The 26,898-nt window shown below is 43.8% G+C and overlaps 1 protein-coding gene across 3 annotated transcripts in view; it reads right to left on the bottom strand.

Annotated features, from left to right (window-relative positions):
- Nucleotides 1–26,898, bottom strand: part of LOC122541373 (hepatic and glial cell adhesion molecule-like) — a 69,174-nt gene that overhangs the window by 34,242 nt on the left and 8,034 nt on the right. Inside the window, exons 3-5 of one of the 3 annotated variants that reach the window (XM_043678089.2) lie at nucleotides 5,209–5,478; nucleotides 3,295–3,379; nucleotides 2,132–2,545 (exon numbers count right to left, since the gene is read on the bottom strand). In XM_043678089.2, the coding sequence (XP_043534024.2) occupies nucleotides 2,524–2,545; nucleotides 3,295–3,379; nucleotides 5,209–5,478 (377 nt within the window). In that variant the 3' untranslated portion in view covers nucleotides 2,132–2,523. Of the gene's footprint in view, nucleotides 1–2,131; nucleotides 2,546–3,294; nucleotides 3,380–5,208; nucleotides 5,479–26,898 lie in introns of those variants that run through there. The other 2 variants (XM_043678088.2, XM_043678091.2) reach the window with 2 other exon arrangements.

Raw genomic sequence — 26,898 nt, 5'->3', positions numbered from 1 at the left:
GTTAGAGAGCACAGACTGCCCTAACTAGCAGAAGGAACGCATGATCTTGCCCTTTCTACAGCCCCGGTGGCCTGATAGTAACCCTCGTCCAAGATGACGACAAATGGGAAGTATCCACATTGGAATCCATTGGGATTACAATCCAGGAAGTCCAATCATCATATGCAATGCCTTCTCCAATCCTGATAAATCAGAATCAGACATGGCACAGCCCAAGTACAGAATGTTATTCGGAAAGTGGAGGGGTTTACCTATGCTGTTAGAAATCCAAACAGCCCAGCCTGAGGGTTTACCCTTGACTGCCAAAATGAATGTTCAGAAATTGGGGAGAATAACATGCAATGTAAATATAACTCCAGATATGAACGTACTGCAATACAACTAATGCCAGGACAATTAAATACTGGGAGGATATTTGTCCCATTGGGAAGCGTACTTAGGCACCTAAAGCAGTGAGGCAGCTATACCAAGAAGTCACTTCCTGGGCCCTGTATCCTTATGAAACATCACAAAACTGAATAATTACTGGCTCCATGCAGAAAGAGGCATTTTGTTGCATTCCACAAACTGGCCATTCAATTAACCCATGTCGCTAAACCTCAAGTCAATCCTAGATAGAAGCAGAACCTCAGGAAAAAAAAGCTGCTTAAAATGATCCCGTTGTACAAAGAAAAATTAAGAAAGAACCCCCAAAGCTAAGAATATACACTTGGTATTACATGGCATTTAATGTCAGTCAGACCCTTTGGGATTGAGAATGATGGGGTTTTTTTAATCCAACTCTCAAAAGGGAAAACACCCAAGTGGCCAGTGACAAGCACTGCCCTTCGCATCAAAGGGCAATGTTGTGTGGTAATTCCCTGTTTATTTTTTTTCTTTGCTAACTCTTATAGTTATTTTTTTTTCCGACACCCAGGCTCCAACATAATCTCCTGTTTGTTTTTTTTTAACCCCCACACTACCACCTAAGTGCGGTAGTGCTTATTTTTTCCCCAGCACCCATGGTGTGTGTGTGTGCAGGTGTGAGACACAGTGAAAGACACAAAGTGCACGAATATTTATTCAATTTCCACCACCAGGAAGATAGGAAAACACCCGAGTGGCCAGTGACAAACACTGCCCTTCACATCAAAGGACAATGCTGTGTGATCAAAACAGTGAAGGGGAGGGTAGGGACTAAATCAAAATAGAGTTGGAGGGAGAAATAATGCACTCCACTCCCTGCGGCGCCCACCTCTCCCTGAACAACTCCAGGGTGTTGGTGGACACTGCATGCTCCTTCTCCAAGGACACCCGGGCCCTAAGAATGATGGTTTTATGTGTCATAGCCACCCTGATTTTGATATAATCCATTCCTGTAGCTTTAATACATTATAAAGAAATCAGGGAACTGAACTTGGATCTTAGAAATAAATAAGTTAGTAAGAGTCAGGATGTGAGGAGCCAATAGCAGGGGCTGTTGAATTGTGACGCTCTTTAAAACTGAATTCTTTTAAAATTCCATATTTCAGAATATTCCATATTCCACACTACTTCCTGTGTAGCATGAGTGTTGCAACAACAAATAGCCTTGTAGAAATATAAATTATTTCTATCAGATGAAAACAAAGGAAAAATCATAGGAATCACCAAAAACATAAAATTCTGTTAGACTGATGCCAAAGATTTATCAGGCATCATGTTATCCCCTTAACAATGCAATCTTTAGGAAAATAGGACATCTAGTCTTTGAAAGAATAACAACTAAAGGTAAAGTGGCGAAAGTTTTACCAGATCATACAGAGAGACAATTGGTGGCATTTTAAGCTGAAGGTACCATGTCCCAAGCAAGGGGGGGATGTGGAGATGGAGAACCCTTCATGGTAACCTCAGCCAACATGAGAATTGAACCCACACTGTTAGCATCACTGTGTGGCAAACCAGCCATCCAGGAAAAAGTGAGGATTGCAGATGCTGGAGAGTCAGAATGTGGCGCTGGAAAATCACAGCAGTTCAGGCAGCATCCGAGGAGCAGGAGAGTCGGGTGTAAGTCCTTCATTGGCCATCCAACCAACTGAGCTAATTGATCCTGACCAGCTGACTGATAACTTAATCTTCAAATGGACAATTATGGGGACAATGGTGATCCTGCATCAGCAGTAAACCCCCATGGTCATTGGCTGAAAGTGTTTGGACAGATGATTGACACAGCATACATGCCAGCCGCCAAAATAAGGGCTACCGCCAGAGGTAGGTGGGGAGGGGGACAGTGAGGATCCAGACACGAGGCACCATCATCTTGGGAGAGGACCAGGAGGTCCCAACAACAGTGCAGGGAAGACTGTTAGTACCAAAAACAGCCAAAGACTGTGAGACATCAAGGCTAAGCATTCCACCATTCCAATAGCACTGTCTCCACTTCTCTGTTGAGTAAATAGTTCCCATCTGTCATGAATCATATTTCTCTGTCTCATTCACTGTATCTAATCTGCTACTTAACAAACAAAACTTTCTAAATTGATAGCAAATGGTGGACTTCACATGCTAGTTAACTGTGTTCATGAACCTGTGATGGGAAACAATGCAACAGTAACAATCAAAGGGAATTGAATAAATACTTGAAAAAGTAAATAAATGATGGGCTTTATGGAAAGAACAAAGGACTGCAACTAGTTGAATAGCTGTAAAGAACTGCCAGGGCGATCTCATGGTGCAGTAGTAAATGGCCCTGTTTCTAAACTAAACGCTAGGGGTTTTAGTGTGTACCATCCCAAGGGAGGCGTGTTCATAATGCAGCCGAGTATAAACCTGTAAAACCTTCTAATATGTGGGAATAGCTGGTAGTGGGAAAGGGAGAGATTCCTGGTGATAGAAATAACTTTGGAGCTTCTACCATCATTATGTTATAGTTTGGAGTTAGAGATAATGTAACAATGCATATAGGTACGGTAACTTGGACTTCATGAGTAAACAGTAATATACCACCACACCAAAAAAAATGTACACTTTTTTTTTAACAAAGAGTATCATATTATGTAACTGTGATGGCAGAATAGATTCTTCACTAATATGCTGATTAACAGGTAGGACTTCGAAACAGATTTTTCCAAATCTGTTTTCAGATGCAGTAATACCATTACAAAGTGACCTCATCTGTGGAGATTAAATAAATCAATAATGTTGTTTATAATTGTTAAACTTCACTGGTTTACACTAAATCCTCCTGATTTTTATGCTAAACCTCTTGGTTTGTAAAAGTTTGTCACTTCCTCTACAAGTCGGTATTGTTGGCAAATCTATATTCTGAATACTCACCGCACAAGAACAGTGATCAACACAACTACTGTCAAACACAGAACACCAGCCAGAATTAACCCAAGTCGAGTTCTGGATTGCTGACCTAAAAGGGAAGGAAATGATTGGTCTTTAATTAACTCTTGCCAGAGGAAGACATATTTAGTCCTTTATAATTTAACTCAATTTAGTGGATAAAGAACAAATGGCAAACATTTGAAGATGATGCAGGGGCTCCCTTCTATCTGACTACACAATCTCCAAGCCCACTGAAATGTCAGCTGAGGCTCCAAGGGTAACTCTCTCACCCTAAATCAGAATGTTGTCAGTTCATGTCCCACTCTTCGACACAAAATACAGATCAATACATCATGATGAAAATAGTGTCATTTATATACATTTATCACTTTGGGGTTTGATTTCAAAATAATGGCATATAAGTGTTGGTTATTTTCACAAGGGGCTTTTTTCAAAGAAGACAAGGTCAGAGAGTCCTTCTGGAACAGTCACTTAATATAATATGTATCAGAAAACAGGTGACGGAAAGCATCCATTGCGTTAATAGAAGGATATTTATGCACAGTGGTATTTAACATGCAATAGGGAAACATGCAGGACCATTAGATTTTTCTGAACTTAAAAGTAAGCTAAGATGAGTGAATGTTCCTTAATTTTCAGTTCCGAAGTAGGGATTTTTCCAGCTCTGTTCATCAGACACCAGTGTACACGTTAGAATGTATTTTAGTTTCTCCAAACCAGGAAGATACAAGACAGTTCAGAGAATAGTTACCTCAGTGGAAGGTTAGTGAATCTTCCAAATCAAGTGTGTTGAGAAATATACAGATTTTTAGAATTCAGAGAGCATATACCTGTAAATATTCATGTTGGCAGACTTGTCAAATTGGCTCCACAGTCCAAGAGATATGAGCAGTGTTATTTTTATTTCTGTCCCTTTAAAACATGTGGACTGTAAGGAGAAAGAACTGTTTTGAAAAATGGAAATTTATCAGGATAGCTGCACAAAAGCACAGCAAGAATTTCTATGCAGATTATGAACTCTGTTTTTTGTGTCTATGAGTTAATGAAATGTGCCAATGATCAGAGCCGAAGAGTTGTCTACAAGGAAAGCCGATTGGTTCTCAGCTAAAAAGGCAGGTTGGAATTGGAAAGAAGTGACAGAGACACCAACAGAGAGTGGGGAAGAGAGAGGGGAATATACAGGAGAGTGTGCTACTGTTTTCCCCAGTAGAAGCTGCCTGTACTTTGTAGTGAAAACACTCAAATTAAACTTGAAGAAAACCAGTTACATTTCCTGTAGTAGTGAGATGTGAATTTTGAATTGATAAGTGAATCAGTCAGTCTGTACTTAAAAAACACCATGGAATATTCCAAGAAAGAATACCAAAGGCTGAGCGAGGTGAAGTTGGATCATCTCAACATGAGAATTGGGAAGTGAAGTTTACTGAACTGACTTTCCAGTTTTTTGTACCTCCCCAGATAATATATTTTTCCTATTCTGTGTGTGTATAAAGACAGGGATTTATAAGGTGGTGAAAGTTTTAGTTATTAGGTCACATGAGGTGGAATGAACCATCTTCTATGAATTACAACTGAGACTATGGGCATGGTTTGGAATAAAAGAAAGCATTCTGGGTGAAAGATGTGTCAATGTTTATCCACTATGTTCCCCTTGGAATCGTATGTTGGGGACCTTTACCCAAAAAGTGCTTGCAACACTACCGAGACAGAGGTTCGATTATGAAACTACAAACCAATTGGATGACTAGGTGAATAGTACAGGTGCATTAAAGTGAGCATACATAACACTCAGGGTAGATAAAGAGGTGGAACTGAAACACCATCACAGTCATACTTGGCCAAATAGCCTCTTCTACCTAAGTTCTGCAGAATTCAATGTAACGCTGACAAACTTACTCTTGAAGAACAGCCAGCAGGTATTCTTGCCTTTACTGACGGGGTTTTCCACAGTGCAGGTATAATTGCCAGAATCTGATTCCTGAACGCTCTGAATGATTAAGGTTCTGTTGTCTTCTGATAGCCAATAATGCTCGTTGTGTGGGAGCGTGAACTCTCCTCTGCTCCAGTGAACAGTATAGGCTCTGCCTTTCTCCACTGCACAGACCAGCATAAGTGGGGGCTTCTCCAAGCTGCCATTACAGAAGATGGTGGGCTGAGACAGAGGATCTGGAAAAAAAGCACCAACAGAAGACATCTCACTTAATGACCAAATGCAACAATTTGCAGTGACTTTTCACAAACTCAGGATGTGCCAAAGTGTTTTAAACACATTGGGGTAGACCTGAGCCAAGTCACTTGCCATCACATCATTACACAAGCACCTTAAAGGCCCAGCCGACTGCTCTGGAAATCAAACCTAGAATTTCACCATGGTCTAGTAGTGTTATTTCTGGCCTATTACTCCAGAAACTCAGCTAAGCCTCTGGGGACCTTGGTTCAAATCCTACCACAGCAGATGCTGGAATTTGAATTTAATTTAAAAAAAGAGAAATCTGGAATTAAGAATCCACTGAAACCATTGCTGATTAGCACAGTGGCTCAGTGGTTAGCACTACTGCCTCACAGCACAAGCCTCAGGCAACTGTCTGTGTGGAGTTTGCACATTCTCCCTGTGTCTGTGTGGGTTTCCTCCCACAGTCTAAAGATGTGTGGGCCAGGTGAACTGCCCATAGTGTTAGGTACATTGGTCTGGGTGGGTTACTCTTCGGAGGGTAGAGGTGGACTGTTTCCACGCTGTAGGGAACCTAATCTAAATTGTTACGCCCATTCTCTCCCTGGTGCTAGATCAAAATCACAGAACCCTCTTTCTAACAATTAGTTACAATTTACAAATGGACTGCAGCAGTTCAAATTGGCAGCCCACCGTTACCCTCTCAATGGTAATGAGGTGTAGACAATAAAATGTCTTTATCAGCAACAATTGCTTCCCCCTGAAAGAACATGAAAAATGACCTTGGTTCAATATCGCAGCCAGTTTGAATATTAACTTGCACAAACTAGAAAATCTGGTTTTGGCATTTGTTGAGGGATAAATATTACCTCTTCTCTTATGACAGCCCTTGGATTTTCAGAGCTGACAGAAAAAGCAGGTCAGCTTGGGTTTAATGTTGCATTTAAACAGAAACTCCACAGGTCAGGTCACCAACAAGTAACAAATAACACACCATTGCCAATGCAACTGTAACAGACACCTCTTCTACTTAGCACTCAGTCTCAGCGCACTTGGTTTTTATGAAGAATTAAAGAACTATAAAAGCCACGTCTAGAAAAAAAACAAGATGCCTCTGCATCAAAACTAAGGTTCTACTTCTGTTTGTCCTGCAGATTGGTCAATTTGATTTTTGAACACTTTCGAATCCTGAACCCACTTCAACAAGGAAGGCAATGGCCCAGCAGTTCAAGCAGCATCCGAGGAGCAGGAAAATCCGAAGTTTCGGGCAAAACCCCTTCATCAGGAATACAGGCAGAGTGCCTGAAGGGTGGAGAGATAAATGAGAGGAGGGTGGGGGTGGGGAGAAAGTAGCATAGAGTACAATAGGTGAGTGGGGGTGGGGATGAAGGTGATAGGTCAGGGAGGAGTGGGTGGAGTGGATAGGTGGAAAAGAAGATAGGCAGGTAGGACAAGTCATGGGGACAGTGCTGAGCTGGAAGTTTAGAACTGGGGTGAGGTGGGGGAAGGGGAAATGAGGAAACTGGTGAAGTCCACATTGATGTCCTGGGGTTGAAGTATTCTGAGGCGGAAGATGAGGCGTTCTTCCTCCAGGCGTCAGGTGGCGAGGGAGCGGTGGTGAAGGAGGCCCAGGACCTCCATGTCCTCGGCTGAGTGGAAGGGGGGACTCAGCCGAGGACATGGAGGTCCTGGGCCTCCTTCACCACCCGACGCCTGGAGGAAGAACCGAAGGGCCTGTTTCTGTGCCACATGACTCTAAAGTGTTTTAATCCTGTGTTTTAATTTGTAATTTCTTGTTAAAAGCTTTATCTTTCTATCCCTAAGAAACTGGCATGAATAACTTCTTACAAATTACCCTTTAACCTGTTTAAGAAGGTAGCCTGACTTCTAGTCTGCGTTAACTTTAATAATTACAAGTCATATGTGGAGCTGAAATGAGCTATATTAATCACTATTCATGTTGTAGACATGCATGATGGTTGTAACACAACCTCAAAAAAATATGGAGAGGAGCTGACAGCCATAATTAGAACATGAATGCAGAACTAGAGTCTGCTGACTCAAGATACCCTTATATACATGTTTAATATTCGTCTTGTTTCCATTCCACTGTTTAACATTCCCATAATGAAGGAAATTAATTTCCATGCTTTTCTAGTTGATACCTCTGCAGCTTCTGTTAGTAGGAGGGGTAAACCACTGTAGATTCCCCCATTTAACACTGCATTAACAGTTTCTCTTATCTTGTCCATTTCTTTGTAGTCACAGACATTCATAGCACATGATTCTATTCAGGGATACAGTCGTAAATTCTTTTAATGGAAACACAGGAAGCAGATGTCAGATCAAGTAAACTGAGGAAGAGGCCTTGTTAACTGTGACTTGGAACTCATAAGCTTGGTAATTTCCTGAAGTTGCAGATTGGGTTTCAGATGGAGCACACACACACACCAGGATGTGAGCTGTCACGATGCCAGTGGATCAGCAATACAACCAGCTTGCCCACTGTCAGCCTGGCACAGAAATGTTTCTCAACCCTACTCCCCTTACCAATCAAGAGCTTGTCTATTTTTCTTTTAAATACACTCAGTGAGTTGACCTCCACAGCCCTCTGCGGCAATGAGTTCCAAAGATTCACCAGCCTCTGGTTGGAGAAATTCCCAAAGAAAAAACATACAGGAATGGTTGAAAAGTGGGTTGGACACTGTCGCTGTCAGGTATCCATGGAGTTCTCAGAATGTCTCCACCCTGCCCTGAGAGTCAGCCTCTCCAGTCTGAGACTCCCTCGAACCTTCCTCTCCAGCACCCTCCTCCTCTTGTGAGGAAATGAAGCTTTTCTTGCCCTTTTCATCCTTGAGCCATAAATGCCAGTGTAGCGCCAGGCTGAGAGACATGCAGCATACCACTGCCATCCAGGAAGCCGCAGCTGGTGAGGGCGAAGGTGCATCTGAAGCTACTGATTCAGTGGAAGTGGCTACTAGGCCAAAGGAGAGCACCCAGCACAAGGCCCCAGTGTGCAGGTAGCCCGGAGATCTTACAGCACTGCTCTGGAAGGGCCCAAGAGCGAAGATGTTGGCAGCCGTAGTGACCTTCAGTGCAACAGGAAAGAAACATTGAAACACAAGCAGAAAATGCTGCAGGAACTCAGTAGCATCTGCGTACAGAGAGAGTAAAAGAGAGAGAGAGACACAGACAGACAGACAGGCAATCAACATTTAGAATTCAGTGACTCTTCTTTGGAACTGATCGTAGTCAGGGAAAGGTGGTTATATGCACTGAAGATTGAGAGGGAGGAAAAGGAATGAGCGAATATGTTGAGATGGGGTCAAGTGAGATATAGAATGACAGTCAGGCAGACAGCGGGACGGATAATGGTGAGCTAGGGGAAAGGAAAGCTGATAATAGGGATCATGAGGAGGGAACAAGTAGGTGAAAATGGGTTGGCTCTGCTGAAAACAGTCCATTGTCATGTCAGTTCTGAAGAAGGATGACTGGACTCAAAGCGTTAACTCTGATTCTCTCTCCAGATGCCACAAGACCTGCTGAGTTCCTCCAGCAGTTTCCGTTATTGCTATTTCTTGTCAATGACAGGGCCCGGGGTGTGGGATAGGTCAAGAACATCGAAGGTGGTGTTGCGGCTCAAAAGGTTCCAGAAATCGATATAGAATGCTGAAGTCTGCAGGGCTCCCGAGTGGAAATGGAGTGAAGTGCTTCCTGTTCACAGATGCTGCCAGAGCTGCTGAGATGCTGAAACAAAATCCGAAATTGCTTCAGACCTTCAGTTTTTTGTTTCATTTTAGGAAAGGAATTTTGGTGCAGAGCTTTTGGGATCAAATCATGGGTACCCATGGCGATGACCTCAAACAGACCTTGGGTTCATGTCACACTACAGGTAACCCCACTGTACTACACACACACACACACACACACACAGACTCATACCCATATACACACACTCTCAGACACTCATAATCCCTGCGAATGCTCACATGCACGCACACAAACAAACACACGCAAGTTTGTGGGGTGAATTTGTACTTGCAGAATTACATTTTATTTTGATCAAAAGCTGCATGAATCCATGCAAGTCCCTTTTTTAGATTAGAATCAGTCTGAACACTGGGGCACAGACAGCCTCACACAGGACACCTCACACCTCCAATGCATTATCTGGGCCAACATGGCACCTGTTGTTATACTCCACAACCACCTAGTGAAGGCACAGCGCTCCGAAAGCTAGTGCTTCCAAATAAACCTGTTGGACTATTAACTGGTGTTGTGTGATTTTTAACTTTGTGCACCCCAGTCCAACACCGACACCTCCAAATCATGACCTTTCTCTCATGAATTTGTTGATTTGATTCTTCCTCCACTGCACTTGAGGTCAGTGAGTTCCACAGATTCACAACCCTTTGAGAGAAGTAATTTCTCCTAATTTCAGTTTTGAACCTACTACCTCTCACTCTATGACCTTTTGTTCAAGACTGCACCATAAGGGGGAATCATCATCCACCTTATCAATCCCCTATAGCATCTTAAATACCTCAATCAGATCCTTCATTTTTCTGAACTCCAGCGATTCCAATGTACTACATATGCGCGCGCACACACACACAGATACTACAAACCCATACACTCACGCAGACTCTCTCTCATACACTCCCACACACACCCTCTCAGACTTCTATTCAAATGCTCTTCTCTAAACAGCTCTTTCATCCATGGAAATAACCTGACGAACCACCTATTCTGGCTATCTGGCAATGGCACCTTGTTCTGGGTATGGCAAGTAGTAGGTTGTAAAAACAATGACTGCAGATGCTGGAAACCAGAATCTGGATTAGTGGTGTTGAAAGAACACAGCAGTTCAGGCAGCATCCAAGGAGCAGCGAAATCGACGTTTCGGGGTAGTAGGTTGTGGCTAGAATCAGATGAAAGGAGAGGTGATAGGTCGGGAGTTAATACAGTGGGTTTGAGGGATTGAGAGGATTTGAGCTATAAGAGAGGTTGAATAGTCTGGGGCTATTTTCCCTGGAGCATCAGAGGCTGAAGGATGACCTTATAGAAGTTTGTAAAATCATGAGGGGCTTGGATAGGTTGGATAGTCAAGCTTTTTTTCCCCCCAGTATGGGTGAGTCCACTAGAGGGCAGAGATTTAAGGTGAGAGGAGACAGATTTAAAAGAGACCAAAGTGGCAACATTTTCGCGCAGAGAGTGGCACATGTATGGAATAAGGTACTAGAAGAGATGGAGGAGGCTGGTACAATTACAACATTTAAAAGGCTGGGTACATGAATAGGAAGGGTTTAGAGGGATATGGGTCATGTGTTGGCAACTAGATTAATTTAGGATAGGTGATCGGTGTGGACAAATTGGACCGAAGGGTCTACTTCCGTGCTGTATATCTCTGATACATTCCTTAAAGCAGTTTATCAAGACAGGACAATGATGTGCATGTAATGACCACCAAGCCACACCAAGAAACAGCAGGTCATTAGGTTTCAAATTGATGGTTTTAAGGACTCTTCACACTCTGACACCGACCCGCAGATTACCTGCTCAAATGGAGAGTACCTTTGCACGAAACCTTGCAGCTCTGGTTGCAACTATGGAGGCACTGTGGAAGGAGACTGCAATTATTAATTTGTCAGCAAGAACAGCAGTCTGCGCTCAACCTCCAGAGGGAAAAAGCAGGCAGTGAAGATAGATCAAGGAGAGGAGGTGATTCATGAGATCCTATAGGTACAAACCTCATTTTCTTTGAATTTCATTGACTGTCTAAAAGGCAGCGATTAAAGGATGTCATTGTCAAACTGTTTCATCTGCCAGACAAGTGGTGCTCCCGTCTTAGTGGCCATCAAGGTCACAGTTGCTATGACTTTCTGCGCCAGCGATGTGCTTCAATGAGCAGTTGGGGAACCTGTGTAACTTCTCCCAAAGCTGACTTACAAATGTGACCAGGATGCAATCAATTTCTCAAAGGACAGTACTTCATATCATTTACCTCTTAATAACTAAGCAGCTTGGGATTCTTCTCCAACCCTGGCTGTCTCCAGGGGCAGGACATTACTGACAGTACCCAGGTTGCTTTTGAGGACAGCCATTCACAATTCAGATTTAGTCAAAATAAAAATATCTACTCCAACGTTCAAATTAAATATGACCAGAAATGGCAGATTCGGGAGGTCTTGTTTCATAAAGTCACCATGGTTTTACCAGGCCATAGCACTGCTCTCTCATCCGAGAGTAATTATAGGTGATGAATTTAACCTGAGCAACACCATTCCTTAGGAAAGGGGAGACATTGAGAAGGATGTAATAGCCAGTGTGGAAATTAAACCACACCCTGTGGTTGCCATTCTGCTTCACAAACCAGGCATCCAGCCAACTAAGCTGTGTGATCCCTAAAGTAAAACAGTTCACAGGCTCCTGCATCTTTCCGTGGGTCAGGAGAGTTGGTTGCTGAGAGACATGGGTGGTCTCTCTCCAAACAAGGCACATGACACTTTTATAAAATTCTCAGACTGATGCTGAAATGAGATATAAACGCAGTTCACACTTCTGCCAGGGCCTCCTTACGATGAAGTTTTTATATTTAGGTTAGCTTTGGTGGGGCTTTACAATATCGCTCTTAAAGGGCATCCTGCATCTTTTTTTTTGGGGGGGGGGCGGGGGGTACTGTGCCCTTCACAACTGGAGCCAACATCAGGACATTGAGAAGGAGGGCCATCCAAGCAAGAACTGATAACACATAAATACATTGTCAAGCCAGCGAAATCCTCAGTAAAACTGATGAACAAGATGGATTAGGACTTTGTTTTGTTAGTGGCAATCTGCACCAAGAAAGGGCTGTTTTTCCAAAGGATAAATTTCATTTTATTTTTGCAGTCCTCCATCTTCACTGCTGCTGAATAAATTGAACCCATCTGACTGGATTCTTTGGGCAATTCCATTTTGAAGTATCCACACAGTCCGATTAGTTCGGGGAAATCTACAAGAAAGAAAGCAAGTGTCCAAATTTACAGTCCTTCATTTTAAGTGCTCCGCCACGGGCCTGGTAACCAAGTGCAAGTTCCCTTCGCTGCCTCTAGAACAAATGTCTCCGCTCTCCAGTGCTACCGTGCTTCCACTGCCACGCTCACCACTATGTGTCCTCGCTGGGCCTTGCCAATGCAGATACCATCAATGCCACCAGGTACCTCACCAGCCCAAACACCATTACCTCTGCCACTGTAAATGAGTCCACTTTGGGCCCACCTCACCGATGCAGCCACTGCTGATGCCTCTGGGTCTTGTACTGGGTCCAACCTTGCTTCTGGTGCCACCTCCGTGAATCTGTGCTGGGCAAAGGGGCCATGGGGAGACCAAACTTGCCTGCAAAGCCACTGTCACGAGCCTGCACTGTTAGTTCCACCCAAGTCCGAGCTGCTGGGACTACCTGGGTCCGAGCTGTTCGACCTAACAGAGTCCGAGCTGCTGGGACTAGCGGGTATGAGCTGCCGGGCCCACCTGAGTCCGAGCTGCCAGGCCTTCCCCAGTCCGAGCTGCCGGGCCTTCCCCAGTCCGAGCTGCCGGGCCTTCCCCAGTCCGAGCTGCCGGGCCTACCCGAGTCAGAGCTGCTGGGCCCACCCGAGTCCGAGCTGCAGGGCCTTCCCCAGTCCGAGCTGCCGGGCCCACTTTGGTCCAAGCTGCTCGGGTCCGAGCTGCTTGACCTAACAGAGTCCGAGCTGCTGGGACTACCGGGTACGAGCTGCAGGGCCCACTTGAATCTGAGCAACCGGGCCTACCCGACTCCGAGCTGCCGGGCCTTCCCCAGTCCGAGCTGCCGGGCCTATTTTGGTTCGAGCGGCTGGGCCTTCCCCGGTCCGAGCTGCCTGGGCCTTCCCCAGTCCGAGATGCCCGGGCCCACCCCGGTCCGAGATGCCCGGGCCCACTCTGGTCCGAGCTGCTGGGCCTACCCGGGTCCGAGATGCTGGGCCCACCCGAGTCCGAGCTGCCGGGCCTTCCCCAGTCCAAGCTGCTGGGCCTACCCGAAACCAATCTGCCGGGCCCACCCGAGTCAGAGCTGCCAGGCCTTCCCGAGTCCGAGATGCTGGGCTTCACGAGTCCGAGATGCTGGGCCTTCCCAAGTCCGAGATGCTGGGCCTTCCCAAGTCCGAGATGCTGTGCACCCTTTAGTCTGAGCTGCTGGGCCTACCCGAGTCCAAGCTGCCTGGTCTACTCGAATCCGAGCTGCTGGGCCTACACAAGTCCAAACTGCTGGACTTATACGAGTCCTAGTTGCTGGGCCCACCCGAGTCTGAGCTGCTGGGCCTACACGAGTCCAAGCTGCTGGGCTTTCCCGAGTGCGAGCTGCTGGGTCTACCTGAGTCCAAGCTGCTGGGCCCACCTGAGTCTGTGTTGTTGGGCCCACCAGAGTCTAAGCTGCTGGGCCTACCCAAGTTTGTGTTGCTAAGTACACACAAGTCCGAGCTGCTAGACCTACCCAAATCCATGCTGCTGGCTCCACCCAAACCAGAGCTGTTGGGGCCACCCCAGTCTGCGCTGCTGGCCTACTTGCCGATGCCATGACTGAACTCTTCGCCAAGAGTAAGTAAAATGAAATTTAAAAAAAACAAATGAAAGGAGGAAGAAAGAGAAAAAGAGATATGAAATTAAAAGCAGAATTATATCAAAATTAGGCAGGAGCTGGGAAATGTGGATTGGACACAGCTATTTGAAGGGAAGTCCACATTTGAGATGTGGGAGGCTTTCAAAGATAAGTTAATGGTAGTGCAGGATAGGCATGTTCCGTTGAAGGCAAAGGATAGGAAGGGCAGGATTCGTGAACCGTGGATGACAGGAGAAATTGTACGACTAGCCAAGAAGAAAAGGGAAGCATACATAAGCTCTAGGCAGATAAGAACAGAACAGGCCCTGGAGGAATATCGGAAGAGTAGGACAAGTCTTAAACGAGGAATCAAGCGGGCTAAAAGGGGTCATGAAATAGCTTTAGCGAGCAGAATTAAGGAGAATCCCAAAGCATTTTATCCTTATATAAGAAGCAAGTGGGTAACTAAAGAAAGGATTGGTCCACTAAAAGATAATGAAGGAAGGCTGTGTGCCGAACCTGAGAGAATGGGTGAGATTCTGAATGATTACTTTGCATCAGTGTTCACTGAGGAGAGGAACATGATGAATCTTGAGATTAGAGATAGAAGTTTGATTAGTCTGGATCACGTTGGCTTAAGTAGGAAAGATGTGTTGGGTAGGCTACAGGTTATTAAGGTAGACAAATCCCCAGGATCGGATGGGATCTATCCCAGGTTGCTAAGGGAGGCGAGAGAGGAAATAGCTGGGGCCCTGACAGATATCTTTGTGGCATGCTTAAATACAGGTGAGGTGCCAGAGGACTGGGAGGTTGCTCATGTTGTCCCCCTGTACAATAAGGGTAGTAGGGATATTCCAGGTAACTACAGACCAGTGAGCCTGACGTCAGTGGTGGGAAAGTTGCTGGAGAGGGTACCGAGAAATTGGATCTATTTATATTCGGAAAGGAATGAGCTTATCGATGATGGGCAACATGGTTTTGTGCGGGGGGGGGCTCATGCCTTACCAATTTGATAGAGTTCTTCGAGGAAGTGACCAGGTTGTTAGATGAAGGAAGGGCTGTTGATGTCATATACATGGACTTTAGTAAGGCATTTGATAAGGTTCCCCATTGTAGACTAATGGAGAAAGTGAAGTCACATGGTGTGCAGGGTGTTCTAGCCAGGTGGATAAAGAACTGATTGAGCAACAGGAGACAGAGTAGTAGTTGAAGGGAACTTCTCAAAATGGAGAAAGGTGACCAATGGTGTTCCACAGGGGTCAGTGTTGGGGCCACTGTTGTTTGTAATAAATGATCTAGAAGAGGGCACTGTTTGTTTGATCAGCAAGTTTGCAGATGACACAAGGATTGGTGGAGTGGCAGAAAGCAGAAGGGACTGTCAGAGAATACAGGAGGATATAGACAGACTGGAGAGTTGGACGGAAAAGCAGGAGGTGGCTTTCAATCCAGACAAATGTGAGGTGATGCATTTAGGCAAGTCTAATTCTAGAGCGAATTATACAATTAATGGAAGAGCCTTGGGAAAAGTTGATGGGCAGAGAGATCTGGGAGTGCAGGTCCATTGTACCCTGAAGGTTGCTGCACAGGTGGATCGAGTGGTCAAGAAGGCATATAGTATGCTTGCCTTCATCGGACGGGGTATTGAGTATAAGAGCTGGCAAGTCATGTTACAATTGTACAAGACATTGGTTCGGCCGCATTTAGAATACTGTGTACAGTTCGCACATTACCAAAAGGATGTGGATGCTTTGGAGAGGGTGCAGAGAAGCTTTATGAGGATGTTGCCTGATGTGGAAAGTGCTAGCTACAAAGAGAGGTTGAGTAGGTTAGGTTTGTTTTCACTAGAAAAAAGAAGATTGAGGGGGGGACCTGATTGAGGTGGGACCTGATTGAGGTTTACAAAATCACGAAGGGCATAGACAGGATGGATAGAGGCAAGCTTTTCCCCAGGGTGAAGGATTCATTAACAAGAAGTCATGCTTTCAAGGTGAGAGGTGGAAAGTTTAAGGGGGATACACGTGGTAAATACTTCACACAGAGGGTGGTGGGCATTTGGAACTGTTGCCAGCAGAGGTGGTAGAGGCAGGCATGGAAGATTCATTTAAGATGTGTCTGGACAGATGCACGAGTAGGTGGGGAGCAGAGGGATACAAATGCTTAGGAATTGACCGACAGGTTTAGACAGTATATTTGGATCGGCTCAGGCTTGAGGGCCAAAGGGCCTGTTCCTGGGCTGTTAAATTTCTTTGTTCTTTGTTCTAGAAGGTGATGATCCCCACGCCCTGAAGACTTACTCTGCTTACATCTTACTGGAATATGGGAGCAGAACATGGAATGATCCCATCAAGAGCAAGCACTTCCACTCTCTGGCCCCTCCAAGTGTGGCTGCTGATGAGGAGGAAGACAGCTATGTTCTTTTTTTAATAAGGAAAAAAAACAAAGCAAATTAATAATTATCTGAGAAACTAGCTCTTAAAAGGGGTGCCGTAACAAAAAAAGACAGGTTCTGAAGGAAAACTTAAGTTTAAATGTGATTCTGGGGGTTAATTCACTGCAGACTCTTGTGTACCAGTGCACACCACATGCACCCATTCTATGGAGAGCCGGCAACTGACATAACCACAGATGAGAGGGAGTTTATCAGGGCTAACAGCCCCCACCCTGACTCACTGGTATCCAATTGAATGCCCACCTTGGCCAGGGTCAGACACACAAGGATGTTTTTCAAATTGGCCAGTCTGCTTCGGTGGCTGCAGATTCACACACCCATCGGTGTTAACATCGAATACTGACTTTTCAAGGCCAGAGAAAAGACAAATGGCACACAAGTCCTTGTATCGCCTCAGCCTTTTATTTAACAAGGTTCTGGTTAAGACAGCGATGTTCATCCCCTTCATATTCTGGAATCGACCAGCTTGGATGATACACCTCCATGGTCTACACTTTGCCAAAGTGTGACCTTCTGACCCAGAGGTAGGAACACTACCACTTTGTTCTGATTAATGTTCAATCCTACATACTTAAAAGTCCCCAAAACCTGACTTCCAACCTAAAACATCTCTTCTATTTTGTCTGTCACACCATGCTCAAATTGTACATAAACTTCCTATCCAAACATTAACATACATCATAAACCTTCCTGCTAGTTTCTCATGGATACCAGTGGAACTTTGAGAAATACAATACTCAAAATGCATCATTCAGTCCATAAACAGAAATGCATAATCTCCTTGGCTTCCCTTCAGTTTCACCTGCTGGTTTAAGTGGCTTCAAAAACATTGACCTCAATTTGATGTTTCTCTGATCATGCAAGTGAACATTTATTTTAGGAGTAGGAGGTGATCATTCAGCACCTCTAGCCCGTTCCTGCATTTGATAATATCATGGTTGATGTGATTGTGGTTCCTAATCCACATTCTCGTCTATCCAGATACACTTTGACCTTCTTGCTAGTCAAAAATCTGCCTTCAGATTACATTAGATTACTTACAGTGTGGAAACAGGCCCAACAAATCTACACCAACCCTCCGAAGCGCAACCCACCCATTACCTTACATTTACCCCTTTACCTAACACTACGGGCAATTTAGCATGGCCAATTCACCTGACCTGCACATCTTTGGAGTGTGGGAGGAAACCGGAGCACCCAGAGGAAACCCACGCAGACACGGGGAGAAAGCGCAAACTCCACACAGTCAGTTGCCTGAGTCGGGAATTGAACCCGGGTCTCGGCGCTGTGAGGCAGCAGTGCTAGCCACTGTGCCACCGTGCCGCCTTCAAATATTTAATAGCACCATCGTCATCACTCTATGGGGAGTTCCAAAGACTAAATGCTCAGAAAAACAATTCCCTCAGTTCCACATTAAATGGGAGATAGTTTACAATTAAAATGTATTCTCTGGTTCTAATCACCCTGAGCAGAAAAAAAAAACACTGTTAAGGGAGCGCATGGTTGAGGCAGTGACCTTCTGATCCAAAGGCAAATGCTCAGTCATTGAGCTATGTAGTTTTCTGCTGACTCTCATCCCCAAGAATATGTGGCTAAAAGGGATCAAAAGGGATTACTTTTCCTGCTGCAGTAAGAACCTTGGATGTCTTGATCATCAAGTCTCTCTTTAAAATGCAAGCAACTAGGCTCACTTCTGCCTTATTTGCCGCCATCAAGAGGTACTGATACTGCACACACCAACCTGCCTGGTAAGGGAGGCTCTCCCTATCTGCCACACACACAAAATCTTTACAAGTTCTTTTTTGTTTCACAGCTCCTTGCACTGTTTTTCTACAGTGGTCTTAGCTGTGATCCTGATTGTAAAAGCTTTGATTTCTTGTGACATCCCCAGGTCATTCTATCCTCTTTATTCTCCAAGAATCTACTTCAAAAACAAACACAGAGGACTAGCTCTAGCAGCTCTAGCAGCATCTGTGGAGAGCGAAAAAGGGTTGATTTTTTTGAGTCCAGTATGACACTTTTTCAGAAACGGTTACAGCCTAGTTGATCAACCAAACATTCATAAAGCATCTCAACAATCACTGCAGGATGTCTTTCATTAAGCTCACAACCAAGGCACCTTTCAGTTACTATGCTCAATGCCACCACATCTATATTTATTCACTATTCCTAAATTCATCATGGATACATTCTCTCCCATTGTCAGTCTGGAATTTAGTGGTGCCCCAATCCAGTCCCTATCCATGCTCCACAATGACTCATTTCACATTATCATGTTTTCGTATGGATAGGTTAAATCTTATTGCCTTCTCTATGAAATGTCCCACATGCTAGCTAGTGGTAAGGCACTGGACTAGTCACCTAGAGGAGTAGGCTAATTAGTGGCAGTCGGTGGAATGTAAATAGATAATATCTGGAATGTAAAGCTCATCTTTATAATGTCAACTATGAGGCCAACACTGAGTGTCATAAAACCCCATGAGGGTCACTCATGTCCATATGGAAAGGAAAACTGCCATCCTTACCTAGGCTGGCCTACATGTGACACTAGACACACAGCATGTGGTTGACTCTGATTTACCCTCTGATATGTACTAGAAGCCACGTAGATCAAAGACAATCAATGATGGGTAACAATTTTTCTTTAAGAAGCCCTCCAGTGTTGAAACAAGTCCTTTGGCACAACAAGTCTACACCGACTCTCGGAAGAGCATCCCATCCAAACCCAATCCCCATTACTCTACATTTACCCCTGATTGATGCGCCTAACCTACAAATCCCTGAACACTATGGGCAATTTTAGCATGGATCAATTCAGCTAACCTGCACATCTTTGGATTGTGAGAGGAAAACAGACCATCCGGGGGAAACACACGCAGACACAGGGAGAATGTGCAAACTACACACAGACAGTCACCTGATGCTGGGATTAAACCCAGGTCCCAGCAGTGAGGCAGCAGTGAACCACTGAGCCACTCTGCCACCAGTGAATATTGGTCTTTCCAGTGAAGCTCATTCAGGCAAAATTATAAAAAATTACATCCATTTATTTTGTTAAAATCTGTTGCACATGGGATCAATATAATCATTATGTATTTGTACTATTTTCCATAATCAACTTTATAAACACCATCCACCACCACAACATCCTTTCTTCCTTGCCTTTTTCTTATTGTCCCACAATTTTGAGGGTATCCAGGACTTCCATGCAGCGTCTGATTGTTGAGATTTCAGTTCCAAACATCTTTGCTCCTGGTGCTGTGCCTGATAGGAAATTACAGGACCACTTTGATCGATGTAACCTATACCCACATATTTATTTCACTTTTCCACTGGCTAAAGTCATGTCTTCATAGAAAAATCAACAGTACGTCACACTTTGACTCAAACAAAGTTTCAGATTTTTTTTTTCCCCTAACTGACCCCACTTACAATTGTCTGCCTTGGTGAGAGGAACAGGAGAGTCTTACTTTCCAAATCACTCCCACACACCTCCTCTCAGACTTAGTTAAAAATCACACAACACCAGATTATAGTCCAACAGGTTTAATCACATTACAGGTAGCCACCATTGCACTACACACACTCACACTCACACATGGACACAGGTACACACAGACGCACACACAGACACCCACACACACCCTTATAGACACACACACTCCCACACATGCACCCCCTCACAGACTTAAGATACTCTGCACTCACTATACACACACTTTCTCACACTCACAACCCCCACCCCAGACAGACACACACACACAGACAGACAAAGACCCACATGCACACATATATTTTGTGGGGTGAATTTGTACTTGCAGAGTTACATTGCACTTTGCTCAAAAACTGGTTACATTCATGTAGAACTCTGAGCTCAAAAACTGCATGAATTTATGTGAAACTCTGTTATCTCACTTTATAGATTAGAATCAATCTAAACATCAGGTCATAGACAGAGAACACAGGGGGCTAACACCTTCAACATATTGTCTAGATATCACCATTGTTAACAGCTAACCTTAGAATGCAACTTTTAAAAAAGGTTTTGTGATTTACACATGAAAGAAGTGAAACTATCACTGTATTCTAACAGATGAAAGGCTTAACAGACAATCAATTCTTCAATGTATAATTTCAGTTACATCACATTGCAAATTTTTGCGATAAATTCTGTGTTACGATCGAGCCCTCCACAATCACCTGATGAAGGAGCGTCGCTCCAAAAGCTAGTGTGCTTCCAATTAAACCTGTTGGACTATAACCTGGTGGTGCGTGATTTTTAACTTTGAGAATGTCAGTGCACTTGAGAATGTAACTTTTAAAATAAGTTTTGTGATTTACATATGAAAGAACTGAAACCAACATGGTCATTCTAAAAGATGAGAGACTTAACAAACAATCTGGGTCTTTTTCAATATATAATTTCAGTTACATCACACTGTAAACTTTTGCTATAAATTCAGTGTCTTACAACCTTATTCTCTACAATCATCTGATGAAGGAGCAGAGCTCCGAAAGCTAGTGCTTCCAAATAAACCCATTGGACTGTAACCTGGTGTTGTGTGATTTTTAATCTTTAGGTAACCATTCTTTACTACCAGAATAGATGATCTAAGGCTGGTGGTGAAATAGGAACTTAAACACAAGCTTTTCCTTGTCATTTACTATCTTGATGTGTGCACGGTATTACAGATCTCCTGACGACATAACCCAAACTCCCAATCATCACCTTTTCACAGTCTTTTTGAGCAAACCATTGTTACATTTCCTTTCTAATCCCATTCCTCCACTAGTCAATATAAATTTTAAACTGTAACACTTTGGCGATTTGGCCAGTTAGATAGTTCTCAGCCTACAGAACAATGCTACAATGCAACAAACAAAACAGCCTTCTTTCTTCAACAAAGATCAACTGGTTTATTATCATAATTAAGCATACTCAAATAAGGATGCAAAAGTGATTGGCACCGTTTGAATTATGCAAATACACAGAGACTCTTCAAATAAATTACAGGCAAGCAGACATCCAGAGTGGCTTGATAACACAATGACTGATTCACTGAGTGCAAAAGGATGCTGGTGGCGCCTTGATAGATTGAATGTAAAAAAGGCGTTTCCTCTTCTGGGAAAATCAAAAGCTACAGATCACTGCTTATACAAAAGTACAAAGTTAAAAATCACACAACACCAGGTTATAGTCCAACAGGCGTAATTGGAAGCACACTAGCTTTCGGAGCAACGCTCCTTCATCGGGTGGTAGTGCTAGTGTTGTAGAACAGAGACACCAAGGAGTTCAAGTATGTAATTCTTTGAAGTTTGCATCACGTATAGATAGCATGGAAATTAAGGCATTTAGCACATTTGGCTTCATTGTTTAGACCTTTTGAGTATAGGAGTCAGGATGTCATATTGAGCTTGTACAGGATGTTGGTGAGGCCTCTTCCAGAGTACTGTGCACAGTTCTGTTCTCCTTGTTGTAGAAAGGATATTATTATGCTGGAAGTTCAGAAGTGATTTACCAGGATGTTATGGGGAATGGAGGGCATGAGTTATAAGGAGAGACTGGATAGGCTTGGACTTTTTTTCACTGGAGCATAGGAGATTGAGAGGAGACCTTAAAGTGGTTTATAAAATCATGGGGGCAGAGATAAGCTGAATGGGAGATGTCTTTTACCTGGGGGGTGGGGGGGGGGGGTGCATTTAAAGATTTGGGCACATATTTGTAAGGTGAAACGAGGAAGATTTTAAAAAGACATTTAAGGGCAATTATTTTACACATGGTGGTTCATGTGTTGAATAAACTCTTAGAGGAAGTAGCGGATACGAGTACAGTTACAATGTTTAAAAGACATTTTGATGAGTACATGAATAAAACATGTTTGCAGGGATAGGCAGATGGGACTAGTTTAGTTTGGGATTTTGGTCAGTACGGACTGGTTGGACTGAAGGGTTCGTTTCCATGCTGTTTGACTCTATGACTGGTGATTTCCTCAAATTCCAGGAGTAGCAATTACTGCTTAATATGCTGTTGCATTGTTTTGGAACAGTGGAGAAAAATTAGTCAAAACAACAGCACTTTTAAAAGGGAGAGAAACAGACAAAGGCGGCTTATGGTGAGGTCAGTGCAGAGAGAGAGAAAAGAGAGAGAGAGAAAAGAGAGAGAGAGAGAAAAGAGAGAGAGAGAAAAGGAGAGAGAAAGAAAAGAGAGAGAGAGAGAGAGAAAAGAGAGAGAGAGAGAAAAGAGAGAGAGAGAGAGAAAAGAGAGAGAGAGAAACCCACACTGCTAACTGACACAGCAGTGAACCTGTGCAGTTACTGCCTTTGCTTTTCGAATTCATGTATTGCTTGACATCGGAGTGCATCTGGGAAAATTAACAAACAGTGAAATTCACAACTAATCTTGGAGGAACTTGTTTGGGAGAGGTCACAGTACAGAAATAGATAAGTGAATATTTTTAAGTGTGGCCTTACAGATAGTCTGTAGTAGGGAGTAGAGTGGGTGTTTTCTTGATTGTATGTTTTATTGAGATATATCTCTTGATTAAACTTAAAAATATAAGCCATAAGTATTAAGTTAGCCTGGTGCAGTGTTTTGTAAGAGGAATAAGACAGTGCCATGCTCTTCTTGTCAGATGCGGGAGTTTAGGGACAGTTTAGGGATTATACCTACAATAAATGCTGTTGGTTGTGAATCCTATCAGATCGAATGGATTGGTTGGAGAGACAGTTAGAGGCAATGAGCAAGGGGATGGCAGTTATAGGAGGGGAAAAAAGTTGCAGATACAGTCACACAGATGGATCTACTCCAGGAAAGGTAAGAGAGGTAGACAGGTAGTGCAGGAGTCTTCTGTGGCTATCCCCATTTCAAACAAGTATGCTGTTTTGGAAAATGTAGAGGGTGATGGATTCTTCGGGGAATGTAGCAAGAACAGCCAAGTTTCTGGTATTGAGACTGGCTCTAATGCAACTAGGGGTACGTCGGTTTCCAAGAGATCAATTGCGTTTGGGGACGCTCTAGTCTGAGGTACAGACACACGTTTCTGTGGCCAGCAGCGAAAAATCAGAATGGTGTGTTTTCTTCCTGGTACCAGGATCAAGGATACCTCAGAGAGGGTGCAGAATGGAAGGTGGGGGAGGGACCAGCAGGATGTCATTGTACACATTGGAACCAATGACGTAGGAAGGGAAAAGAATGAGATTCTGAAGGGAGAATATAGAAAGTTAGGCATGAATTTAAAAAGGAGATCCTCAAGACTAGTAATATCTGGATTACTCATGGTGCTGCGAGCTCGTAAGAGTGGGAATAGGAGGATAGAGCCGATAAATGCATAGCTGAGGAGCTGGTGTATGGGAGAAGGATTCACATCTTTGGATCATTGGAATTTCTTCTAGGGTAGAAGTGACCAATACAAAAAAGATGGATTGCACCTGAATTAGAAGGGGACTAATTGGCAGGGAGATTTGCTAGAGCGGCTCAGGAGGATTTAAACTATTAAGGTGGGGGAGGTGGGGTGGGAATGAGGGAGATTGATCTCTTTCCTCACAATCGGAGACTGGTACAGTTGAGAAAAGAACCGAGTCAAACAGTCAGGACAGGCAGGGACAAAGCAGAGAACAAGGTAGGACTGATAAATTAAACTGCATTTATTTCAATGCAAGAGGCCGAACAGGGAAGGCAGATGAACTCAGGGCTTGGTTAAGAACATGGGACTGGGATATCATAGCAATTACAGAAACGTGGCTCAGCGATGGACAGAACTGGCAGCTTCATGTTCCAGGATACAAATGCTACAGGAAGGACAGAAAGGGAGGCAAGAGAGGAGGGGAGTGGCGTTTTTGATAAGGGACAGTATTACAGCTGTACTGAGGGAGGATAGTTCTGGAAATGCATCCAGGCAAGATATTTGGGAGAAACTGAGAAACAAGAAAGGCATGATCACCTTATTGGGGATTGTATTATAGATCCCCAACTGTCAGATGGAAATTGAAAAACAGATTTGTAAGGAGATCTCGGTTATTTGTAAGAATAATAGGGTGGTTATGGTAGGGGATTTTAACTTTCCAAACATAAACTGGGACTGCCATAGTGTTAAAGGATTAGATGGAGAAGCATTTGTTAAGTGAGTACAAGAAAATTTTCTAATTGTGGATGCGCCTACTAGAGAAGGTGCAAAATTTGACCTCCTCTTGGGAAATAAGGCAGGGCAGGTGACTGAGGTGTCAGTGAGGAAGCACTTTGGGGCCAACGACCATAATTCTATTAGTTTTAAAATAGTGATGGAAAAGAATAGACCAGATCTAAAAGTTGAAGTTCTAAATTAGAGGAAGGCCAATTTTGACGGTATTAGGCATGAACTTTCAAAAGCTGATTGGGGGCAGATTTTCGCAGGTAAAGGGATGGATGGAAAATAGGAAGCCTTCAGAAATGCAATAACGAGAGTCCAGAGACAGTATATTCTTGTTTAGATGAAAAGAAAGGCTGGTACATATATGGCGAATGCTGGATGACGAAATAAATTGAGGGTTTGGTTGAGAAACAGAAGGAAGCATATGTCAGGTATAGATAAGATAGATCGAATGAATCCATAGAAGAGTTTAAAGTTAGTAGGAGCATACTTAAACGAGAAATCAGGAAGGCAAAAAGGGGACATGAGATATCTTTGGCAAATACAGTGAAGGAGAATCTAAAGGGTTTTTACAAATATATGAAGGACAAAAGGGTAACTCAGGAGAGAATAGGGCCCCTCAAAGATCAGCAAGGCGGCCTTTGGTGGAACTGCAGGAGATTGGGCAAATACTAAACAAGTACTTTGCATCAGTGTTTACTGTGGGGAAGGACATGGAAGATATAGAATGCAGGGAAATAGATAATGACATCTTGAAAAATGGCCATATTACAGAGGAGGAAATGCTGGATGTCCTAAAACATAAAAATGGATAAATCGCCAGGACATGATCAAGTGTACCCTAGAACTCTGTGGGAAGCTAGGGAAGTGATTGCTGGGCCCCTTGCTGAGATATTTGTATCATCGATAGTCACAGGTGAGGTGCCGGAAGACTGGAGGTTGGCAAATGTGGTGCCACTGTTTAAGAAGGGTGGTAAGGACAAGTCAAGTAACTATAGACCAGTGAGCCTGACGTGGGTGGTGGGCAAGATGTTGAAGGGAATCCTGAGGGACAGGATGTACATGTATTTAGAAAGGCAAGGACTGATTAAGGATAGTCAACATGGCTTTGTGTGGGGGAAATCATGTCTCACAAACTTGATTGAGTTTTTTGGAGAAATAACAAAGAAGATTGAGAAGGACAGAGTGATGGACATAGTCTATATGGACTTCAATAAGGCGTTTGATAAGGTTCTCCATGGGAGACTGGTTAGCAAGGTTAGATCTCATGGAATACAGGGAGAACTAGCCATTTGGATACAGATCTGGCTCAAAGGTAGAAGACAGAGGGTGGTGGTGGAGGGTTGTTTTTCAGGTTGGAGGCCTGTGACCAGTGGAGTGCCACAAGGATTGGTGCTGGATCCACTACTTTTCGTCATTTATAGAAATGAAGTGAACGTGAACATAAGGAGGTACAATTAGTAAGTTTGCAGATGACACCAAAATTGGAGATGTAGTGGACAGTGAAGAAGGTTACCTCAGATTACAATGGAATCTTGATCAGATGGGCCAATGGGCTGAGAAGTGGCAGATTGAGTTTAATTTAGATAAATGTGAGGTACTACATTTTGGGAAAGCAAATATTAGCAGGATTTACACACTTAATGGTAAGGTCCTAGGGAGTGTTGCTGAACAAAGAGACCTTGGAGTGCAGGTTCATAGCTCCTTGAAAGTGCAGTTTGCAGGAAGATGGGATAGTGAAGAAGGCGTTTGGTATGCTTTCATTTATTGGTTAGAGTATTGAGTACAGGAGTTGGGAGCCACTTTTGGAATATTGCGTGTAATTCTGGTCTCCTTCCTATCAGAAGGATGTTGTGCAACTTAAAACGGTTCAGTAAAGATTTACAAGGATATTGCCACAGTTGGAGGATTTGAGCTATAGGGAGAGGTTGAATAGGCTGGGGCTGTTTTCCCAGGGGCATTGGAGGCTGAGGGGTGACATTATAGAGGTTTATAAAATCATGAGGGGCATGGATAGGATAAATAGACAAAGTCTCTTCCATGGGGTGGGGGAACTAGAGGGCATAGGTTTAGGGTGAGAGGGGAAAGATATAAAAGAGACCCAAGGGGCAACCTTTTCACGCAGAGGGTGGTACGTGTATGGAAAGAGCTGCCAGAGGAAGTGGTGGAGGCTAGTATGATTGCAACATTTAAAAGGTATCTGGATGGGTATATGATAAGGAAAGGTTTGGAGGGATATGGGCCGGGTGCT

The sequence above is a fragment of the Chiloscyllium plagiosum genome, unplaced genomic scaffold (genome assembly GCF_037043375.1).
Source record: "Chiloscyllium plagiosum isolate Xiang-an unplaced genomic scaffold, Cpla_swu_hap1 HiC_scaffold_35, whole genome shotgun sequence".
Taxonomy (NCBI): Eukaryota; Metazoa; Chordata; class Chondrichthyes; order Orectolobiformes; family Hemiscylliidae; genus Chiloscyllium; species Chiloscyllium plagiosum.
The sequence above is the reverse complement of the archived record's forward strand: the minus strand, read 5'-3'. Positions and strand labels throughout refer to the sequence as shown.